At 43.1% G+C, this 10,280-nt stretch overlaps 1 protein-coding gene across 1 annotated transcript; it reads left to right on the top strand.

Annotated features, from left to right (window-relative positions):
• The first annotated feature begins 664 nt into the window (after nt 1–664).
• Nucleotides 665–9,456, top strand: sgk2b (serum/glucocorticoid regulated kinase 2b). Its single transcript, XM_018757414.2, has 11 exons — nt 665–829; nt 1,610–1,685; nt 2,980–3,049; nt 3,158–3,201; nt 3,301–3,358; nt 3,459–3,542; nt 3,814–3,945; nt 4,278–4,610; nt 5,516–5,671; nt 5,943–6,032; nt 6,169–9,456. Exons 1-11 carry the CDS (start codon nt 760–762, stop codon nt 6,334–6,336), a joined length of 1,281 nt encoding a protein of 426 aa, XP_018612930.2. The 5' UTR covers nt 665–759; the 3' UTR covers nt 6,337–9,456.
• Nucleotides 9,457–10,280: the final 824 nt, after the last annotated feature.

Here is a 10,280-nt window from a genome sequence, read left to right as displayed (position 1 = left end):
AATATAAAGCAATGCCATTCCTGAAGTGTCACCTGGCTGTGTGAATGCTTCTTCAACTGTCACCTTCTTACTCCAGCATTCTCAGGCCTTTTTTTTTGGTTTTCCTTTACTTTTCCATTTGCTGCAGTAATGCTTTTTTGGTGTGCAGCTGCTACAGAAAAACGGGTACCTACTAGCTATGTCTGAGTGAACTGAAACATAAGAGAGAAAAGCGCATCTAGACTAATGCATTTGTAAATACAGACAATAGCTAAACACTCATACACACAGACTCACTGCCGCTGATACTTTTTCACTTCCTATCTAAGGGTGTGGAATTCTGTTTAAATTCAGTAAATTAAGCAGCAGCATATTAATTTTTAAAAAATCAACTGACATTAATAATTTTGCGGACCACATAGTAATCCCGCTACTGCACGGCAATCCCAGCAGTCGTCGTATATTTCCATTCAGAAAACGACGAGGCGGAAATTGAGTCAATCCGTTAATCCAGGCGCGCCCTCCGCTTCCCTCAATCCGCCGCAACCCGCTCGACCTATAGGAGAGCGAGGTTGAGAGGAGTTTCGTGACGTCAGGAGAGCGCTCCGCTGACTGGTTGCCATGGTTTCGCGCGTGATGTAAGGGCGGCTCGCGACGGAGCCACGTGGCCGTTATAAGAGCGCGGCATCGCGGTGGAGGGACAGACGTGGAAAGTGCGCGGAGCTGAGCTGAGCGGGACGGCGGCTCCTGTTCCTTCTCACCTCGGCCGTTTGCTCAGCGATGGCCGTCACCGAGGCCCGGGGCCACTTGTCCTACTCCAGAATGAGGGGCCTCGTGTCCTTTTTTACCGGTGAGATGCGACTTTTTCAAGATGTGTAATCGGGGTTTGTTACTGAAATGAAACGGTGTGTTTTTAGGTGAGGTGGGCCGTCCAGGAACACTGGCAGTGGGTGGCACTGTTCATGTGCAATTACTTTTATTTACGAACGCTTTAAAATATAGAATTTTATATTGTATACAGTACAATACGATCCAGTATGTATCAGTATTAGCCTGAATGTGACGTCAGCGCTGCTGCAGAAGTTAAATCGAAACGTACCTTATTTTATTATGCTCAGTCAGTAGCTGTGTTGAAATGAAAAGGGCGCTTGCTTGCTTCTTCTTGTCTTCACCAGCTCCAGCTAGTTGCTCTTCTTTTGGTCTATTTTTATCGCAGGCGCTGCTGGACCACTTTTCATTTTTAATTATAAACATTATATTCTAATATTTCAGAGTCATGTTATGTGATTGTGCGGCGGGCGGGGGATGTGTGTCGCGCGCTTCACGAAATCAGTTTTTAAAATAAATTTCCGAATCGACTTTCCTTCCTTACGCGGTTAGACTTTCTTTGAGACTGAAACTAACTGGTCCTTTGTGGAAATTACTTGCTTAATTTATTTTAATTTTTTTTTTCTTTTCCGCTTAAAACTTTTGAGTCTGAAACGTCTCTGGTTAGCGATTCTTTCTTTGCACAACCTGTATGAGTTGCATGTAAATTTTAATTAAATCAAAGCTGTTTTCCTATCAACTTTACAGTAACGGCTCTTCAGGCTTTTCAGTTGTGTTAAACTTCTTTTTTTATTTCTTGCAGCCTTCATCAAGGAGAGAAAAATGGGCTTTAATGACTTCATTCAGAAGCTGGCATCCAACCCCCAAATCTGCCAGCAGTAAGTATTTACACTGTTTTTACAGTGGTATTACTTCAGTCGGCACTGTCTCTGAAGGATGGAGCTACTGGACTCACCTGATTATTGGAATGCTGTCCCGTAAATGTGATCTTTTCCAAAAAGGGCAGCGACTAACATGTCCAGGTGTTTCATGATCGTGGCTAAAAGTAGTGACAATCATTATTAAACTAAGATTAAATACTGTTCTGCTCACTAAATGCTATTACGGTGGATTGTTTCTGTACGTTTGCTACATTTTTATTTTTTCTATATTTTCCTCACAAAGGGTGACTTCTCCTGTACTGAATTTTGTTTTTCTTTTTTGTCTTTTCTATACTTAAACCTCTTCTATGCTTGACCTTTTTTTTTTTTTTTTTTTTTTTTTTTTTTTCCTTTTAATGAAGGGTGATCTCTTCCATATTTAAAAAATATATTTTTCCTTTGTCTACTCCCCCCCATACTTATCCTTACTTTTTATGCCTTGCTCCTGGGAAATGTCAAGTGACCTGAAGTACCTGGGCCTAATGTCAGAACAAGTTGGCGCATAAGTCAGCGGTCTCCGAGCCAATGAATGGCCCACATAGATACCCTTAATCCGGGATCTGTGTCTAGGTTCACCCAGTGCCTAGAGGCCAAACTGGAACTCAAATCGCACCTTTCATGTCCTGGCACACTCTCGCTGCATCATCTAAGCACCTTTGACACAAAGCTGTCCTGTTCCCCAGGAGAAGCTCACACACACACTAAGCCTATTATAGTGCCTTGCCACATGCCTTCCAGACTTTGCTGGGTCATTCAGCCTAGAGGGATGGAAACATTCATAATCCATGTGTCGCACTTCTCCAAACATGATACTGCAGAACGTCACAGTTGAGCGCTATGGGTTATACACCCTTTTTATATTTCCATAGAGTCCATATTAACTGCACAACAGACTCAATCATTTCGACTTGTAGTCGAAGATGGGATCCATTTATATATATATTATTTATGTGTGTAAAGTGAGTTCTAAGATTGTACTCGATTGTTTCATATCCTTAGTCTAAATTCCGCCCACCAGGTATACTGGTGTTTCCTAGTGGAATATGAGGTATGGTACCATCTAGTGGTGAACTGAAGCACTGCATTTTCTCTTCCATACATCATTCACTTGCTCCAGATGTTCCCTCGCTCCAGTGAGGTGTCTTGACTTCATATGTAATGTCAAGGAGTCTTTGTTTTGTTTGGCGCTAAAACACCTGTGGCTGGAATACAGAATACACTACAGCAAATTGTGCGCTGGCTGTCTTTTCAGATCAGATGTCCGGGTGTTCCTGAAGATCGATGAGAACCAGAACGAGGAGCCCGAGGAGGGGATCGCTTCGGTATGTATCGGAGACTCGCAGTGCGCAGAAAAGCTTCTTGGTTACAGTTCTGTAACCAGCAGTATTATCACAGCATTTTCCTCCTCCTCCTCAATCTTTGTCCTGCAGCTGTGCTCAACTTCCCCCCGAAGCTCCCTGGGAGAGGAGACTCAGTAAGTGTTGATAATGTTCTCTTGTGACACATTGACATGAATCCCTTACTTGAGCAATCAGTTAAAGCGCCTTCCTTCCTTGTTTTCATGGAAATGCAGGGTCAAGCCGTCAGATTTTGACTACCTGAAAATCATTGGGAAAGGAAGCTTTGGAAAGGTAAGGGAATCTCCAGATGAGGGTCAAATGGAGATGCCAAAAATGAACATGGGGAATGAGGCAAGGGCTGTACAATGACACACACCCTTCTTCTGCAAAGGTTCTGCTGGCACGACACAAGGAAAACGCCAAATACTATGCTGTGAAGGTGCTTCAGAAGAAGATCATTCTCAAGAAGAAAGAGGTAAAACTTTTTTCCTCTTTCCCACCCTTCCAAGTGCTGAACAGTCCTAACCTAGAGTGAGGCTCTGCATGCACTCTGTCATATGCACCTGAACAGGTTGATTTGCAAGCATTCAGATTTTCCTTTTGTGATCTCATCAAATTTCTGTTAATTCCAAAATCGGTAGTTAATAATTATTTGACTTCTGGAGGGAATTTAGCAAAACTTTCAGTTGAGTAGTTGTCATACCTGTAGCAGAAGGTGCTAGAATAAGCTGCTTCTTCCCTTCCAGCAAAAGCACATCATGGCTGAGCGCAGCGTGCTGCTCAAGAACCTCCAGCACCCTTTCCTGGTGGGCCTGCACTACTCCTTCCAGACTACAGACAAGCTCTACTTTGTGCTGGACTATGTCAACGGAGGGGAGGTGAGACTGGGTGGGGCATGGGTGTAGAGGTGCAGGGGTGGCGATGCCTGGGGGGTTGTGATGTAACTCGGATTAGGGCTGCTCGGGACAAACTGGACGTTGTCTGGCTTTTGTCTCTGAACTTGATGATATCTGCAGGGCAAACGACAAAATAGTCCACTCACAAGTGAGATGCAGTGGCGCTAAAGTGTAGAAGGACAGCTGGTGTGATGGGATGACTAATGGCAGTCACACCCAGGCTTGAGGAGTGGGAGGCGAACGCTTCGGACGTTGAGTCAGAACAGGAGGGTGGACTGTCGCTAATGCTCCCACATGACTCTCCCGCTCTGCAGCTCTTCTACCACCTCCAACGCGAGAGAGTGTTTCTGGAGCCACGGGCTCGCTTCTACATTGCGGAGATGGCCAGCGCCTTGGGCTACCTGCATTCGCTGCACATTATCTACAGGGACCTCAAGCCAGAGAACATTCTGCTGGACTCTGAGGGCCACATCGTCCTGACTGATTTTGGCCTGTGCAAGGAGGGGCTGGCGCCCAACGGGACAACCTCCACCTTCTGTGGGACCCCTGAGTACCTAGCACCAGAGGTGCTGCAGAAACAGCCCTATGACCACACGGTGGATTGGTGGTGCATGGGTTCGGTGCTGTACGAGATGCTATATGGCCTGGTGAGTGTAAACTGAAGTTCCTTGTTGGCTAAATTGGCTGGATAAACTGATGGAGTGCATTAAATTTACTGACAATGTTTTAAAAAAAACAGTGACCCATTTCATGTTGAAGAGTTCTAAAAGCACTTGCCCTCCAAAGGAAGTAAAAGCACATGACATTCTGGACATGGTTGCACCCTTCCTGTCACAAGTTGGGTTCTTGCAGAAATTATTTTGACTTCTTCACATCCTTTTGTGAAGGGTGTTTTGACTTTGTCCTATCAGTTCCTTTGTATCATTTTCATTGATTCCCTTTGTATTTACTATTGTTTTTTTTGGTGAGCATTTAAGTGTACAGTACATAACAGCTACAGAAAAGCTGAATGAGTGCAAGTGGAGTAATGCAGCAATTCCCACTTCTAATTGGTCAAGTCTCCACAGGATGAGCAGTAAACCAAGCAGGGATCCATTGAACATGTTGTGGTTATTGTGAGCAACTTTCTAAAACTGCACAGTGGTGCTAAAATGTTTTTTCACGTCATGTATGGACAATCTGCTAAAGGTTCCTGCTAATTGCTCTGCTGTCTCCACGATTACACAATTAAAAACACAACCAATATGGCTGACAGACATTTCCCATAATGCTCCACTCTCGTAAAGCAACTCATTTCTAATGCCAATAGATGGCTCTAGATGCAGACATTCCAACTACAGTACTGCACTTCCACATTTTCTAGGACATGTTTTGAAGTTTTTTTCATAAGCTGAAAATTGGCTATCAAGAGCTATTGTACTAGAATTTGGATAAAGTTCACAAATCAAGGGATGCCTGTACGTGCAAAAGTTGTGTTAATTAACCTTGTACGAGGCCCGCAGGGTGGATTGTCACTGAAGGTTTTTTCCTCCTCTCTCTGCTGTCATTATAGCCCCCCTTCTACAGTCGCAACACAGCAGAGATGTACAACAACATCCTTCACAAGCCGCTGGTGTTGAAGCCCAATGTGTCCAACGCTGGACGGGCGCTGCTGGAGGGCCTGCTCCAGAAGGATCGCACCCAGAGGCTTGGTGCGCAGGATGACTTTGTAAGTGTGGCCCTTGCCCTGTTCTGCGTGCACGCACACTTGACACGTCTGGCCCTTGATCAGGACACTTACCCTGAATTGCTGCAGTACAAGTGACCCAATTGTACAAAGCCACTTAATGTTGCAAGTCACTTTGGAGAGCAATATCACATGATGAATGTACTTGCATGTATGACAAGTGTACACACACACACACACTGCAGTCTGTACATGTAACTGCATTGTTGCTCATGGCACATGGCTTACAGTCCCATCTTCCTGTTTCCTGCAGATGGAGATCAAGGCGCATGCTTTTTTTTCACCTATTAACTGGGATGACCTTGTAGCCAAAAAGATTTCACCCCCATTTGTGCCCACTGTGGTGAGTTGTATCTTCACTTAAAAAGCTACAGTGGATAAACAGTGCTATGTGCATCATCATCGCATCAGTCAAGACGCCGAGTTTCTGTTTTTCAGAATTTGTACAACGCATGCCTTTGCTTATCTTACCTTTGCAGACGGGACCCACTGACCTGTGCCACTTTGACCCGGAGTTCACACACCTGCCCGTGTCAGGCTCTGTTGGCAACCCTGACTGCCTGCTCATGACCAGCAGTGTATGCGAAGCAGCTGGTGCCTTTCCTGGATTCTCCTACGCACCCCCTGTGGAGCATGCCTTCCTGTGAAGACAAGCGCTCTCCTCATGTTGCTGTTCCTGTTCCTGATCTCCTTTCACCTTCTCGTCCACCATTACCTTTCTAATGGAGGAAGATGGGGAGGGCGTCTTCGAAAGGAGGGCAACACCTGAACCGGAAACGAACCCTCTAGGGGGTTGCTGGGGTGTTCGGGTGCCAGTGAGAGCACTGAAAGGTTTTTTGCCTTTCCTAGATGTGTACTGAGTCCTCTGTGGAAGAGGACTTTCTGCCATTATGTTAAACACCTGTGGCCAACAGATTTGGCTGCTCTCGGGCATGCCAGATGTGAACGTTCTGGTATGTTAATGGTTTGAACTCTTGTGTCAAACCTCTTGTTCTTCTCGGAGACTGCTTGCTTTCCATCAGCTGGAGCTTGGACGGGGATTCGGATGTTGGAAGTGGGGTGGAGAATGCGATGGAGGTTGGGTGGACACGGTCCTTCCTGCCAATGCTGACAGTTGTTTGGAAACTGCCCCTGTCTCAGATGGAAACTGGGTGGACCATTCCTTCCGTGTGGAAAATGGGGGTGGGACTTTTTGCACAAAATTTAGGGTGCGATGCCTTGACAAATCTGAACGTTTTCAGGTTTCTTATTGATTGTTATACATGTCATATACAGACATGAGTTGCTTAACAAGGACACATCCTGAGAAATGCATTGTTTGGCAGTTTTGTCATTGTCTAGAAACCTAGATGGTATAGCCTCAATCATAGGGTATACTTATACAAACCTAGCTGGTATATAGCCTCGATGCACTTGAGAGGTGGTAACCACGAGATTTGACACTACTGCCGGCATAACGCAGCATACTGTTTCACAGTAAACTTTTTTAAAGTGGAAAGAGTCCATTCTAAAATAAGTATAGTAAATACATGAACTAACACAGGTGTTAATGAAGTGTTATGTACTGTACATAATTCTGTGCTATACTTTTATATGGCTGGCAGCACAGTAGGTTTGTTTACATTAGCACCACCACGAACACGTAACACTTTGTTCTACAACGTTACATTGTGCTACAACATCGCTAGTCAAAGAATTTTTCAGCTGTTATCTTATGGGACCACCGTCATATGTGCAGTCTTTCGTTAAGCGAAACACCGTCAAGTGGTGCATGACTGTATACGTATATATGTGTGCTTTGTAAGACTGCTTTCTTGTGATCGATAAAGTCTTGGTGGAAAGCGAGACCAGCAGACCGCTTTGAGAGTAAACTGATTTTTATGAGTGAAATGATGTCTGCTATGCTTAGTCACCCTACATTTGATGGATGCCTGAAAATAATTTGACGATTGTCTAGTTGCTAATGCTGCTGAGGAGTTCAAGACGGACAATTGCGTTTACTGGTTTAAACAGTCGGCAGCATCATCCCTCCAGGTTGAGGGCGTACCACCTTTAGAAAGTCCCCAGTTTGAAGATCAAAGCAAGGGGGGGGGGGGGAAATCCTCCTTTACTAGTATATTTCCTGGACTGCACACAGGAGGTTTTTGGGAACCACCTAGGAGGCCTCACCTGTATTATAAATACGCAACAGCGCCCCAAGTGGTCAATTTACCTCATGGCAGTCTGTCGTCCGTCACTCTCAAGCATTTTTCTTGGCCTTCCAGCAGCACCAAACCACGAGTGTAAACATCACTGCCCGTCGCTGTGTTGTGCATACAGTTTTTGTGTGGCTATAAATGATCTGAATGATATATTTTTCTTAATGACCACATGACACTAGTGAATAGGCACAGGAGGGAGCAGGTGTCCATTAGCACTTCTACTTTTCTAGCAGCAGCATTTCTGTAATAAGATAAATATTTTAGTGCTAAATTTGCTATTGAAGCCATGCAATGTGCAAATCTCAGCTAATCTTGCATTAATTTTGGGGAATAGCTATTCTATGTGATCTACATTATAGTTCAGACCATGTAAGTAAGCAGGCTTGACAACAGCATGGTTATGGGGTTTTTTTTTTTTTTTTTTTTTTTTTTGGGGGTCGTGCAGTCGCCTGGGCTGCTAGGATTTTCTACTTTACACCTCCTGGTGCAATACTTCTGTAATTAGTAGCTTTGAATCAAGGTTTGGAGCCCACCTCCTGCTGTAGTATCCTTGATTAATGTACTTATCCTGAATGCATACAGTAAAATATTACCCAGCTGTATAAATGGGTAAATTACTGTAAGTAGCTTTACACTGTAAGTCGCTTTGGAGAAAAGCGTCACGTAAATGTAAGTCATTTTGCATTTGCAAATGACATCAGGTACACAAGGAGTCTTCTGCCTTTACTAAGACCAGAAGGCCAGAATCTCTACTTCACATCTTGAAGCATGCTCAATATACATGGAATATAGTGACTGAAATGCACTGTGTCTCAGTCTTGTGTTCAGATCTATTCTTCACACTAATGTACAGTTATAGCATATGGATTCATACATAGAAACTGAAAAGTCCAAGAATCCCCAACTAATGAAGGTAGCTTACAGAAGGGAGGCTGTCACTTTTTTTGACCATTGTTTTCAATTAGTAGTCATTATAGAGTGATTCTGTGCAGTCATTCTTGGGTCTTGCCAATGGAACAAAAGTACATGGTGCAGGTTGCCTTTGAAACTTTTCAGAGTTATTTCCTCATATTACATCCTCACCTCTCCTTCTGTATGAATGGAAAACCAAGAGATACAGTTTGAGGTGTGACATTTTCTTCCATATTTGGAAGTTAATCCTTTTTACAGCACTGTCTTGAATATTTATTCAAATGTTACACGAAATATATGGTACACACATTCATATATATTTTAAAAAAACTGAAAACTGTACTGCTTGTCATAACTAGTACAATTAACATTTTAATAGGCTCTGTAATGAAAATAATAAAGGTTGGTGTCAATTTATCAGTGTCTTTGTCTAAACCTTTTCGGAAGGGCACTGTGACTTTGTCATATAACTCAGTGTCTTTTGGTCCAATATCAACTTTTGAGGAAGTAACTATGTTGATTTAATAGAAAATACCAGAGTTACATACTCTGGTACAGGTGCAAATCAGAATGACATTCAGCTGTTCACAAAAATGTATATGATTTTGCAGTGATTTCCAATGATAATTAAAATTAATAATTGATTAAATTTTACATCCAAGTCATAAGACCAAGTTCTTCATTTTCCTCCATCCAACTAATATCCATTCTGATGCAATGACAGTTCTGACAAAGTAGTCCCCTTCATGTTTGACCGTGAGAACGAGTTGAGCAGAATTTATGGACTTGCGCTCTCTCACCTTTCTTTCCTACAAATTTTCAGTGACTGGATGCTGGTATTTGGAATTCTAACTCATCAATCCATCACCATCGACCGATATCCACTCCTCGCACATCCAGCTTCTGGGTTTTTTTGGCTCAAGCAAGTCTAGATCGAGACAGGTGTACTCAAACTTCTGACTCATAATGGGTGTATGAGCAATTAGTAAAAAAATTAACTTAAGATCAGCAAACAATAGATTCACTTGCTGTATATCACTTATTTCATGAGTTTTCCCACTGCATATTGTATTTGAAACACTCTGGGAAAGAGTTAGCAGTAACAGACCACTATTGTTTGTGCATGCAGGTCAGAATATTCATGAGATTTTCACATTAAATTGATCCAAATAGCAGAAACCAAATGGTGGGATTTCATCAATAGTTTTATTTTATCTTTCAGAAACTGCTTACCCATTACGAGGCTGCAGTGGTCCAAAATCAGTGCGGTCAGTCTAGGGTGTAAAACACGGTGCACTCACATATGCACAAACTAAGGGCAGATTAGCTGCAGCATTAAGAGATTAAATAAAAAGTGCACAAAATAATGTGCAATATTCACTGGCTTGTTGTTGCCATTTTTTTTTTTTCAAGGGCAGTTTCCCAAGGAGTTTGTTTTTAAATTACCAATGGATCAGTGGTCTATGGAAACGTCAAAT

Source organism: Scleropages formosus, chromosome 8 (assembly GCF_900964775.1).
Source record: "Scleropages formosus chromosome 8, fSclFor1.1, whole genome shotgun sequence".
Classification (NCBI taxonomy): Eukaryota; Metazoa; Chordata; class Actinopteri; order Osteoglossiformes; family Osteoglossidae; genus Scleropages; species Scleropages formosus.
This window is presented reverse-complemented; position numbering and strand designations above follow the sequence as displayed.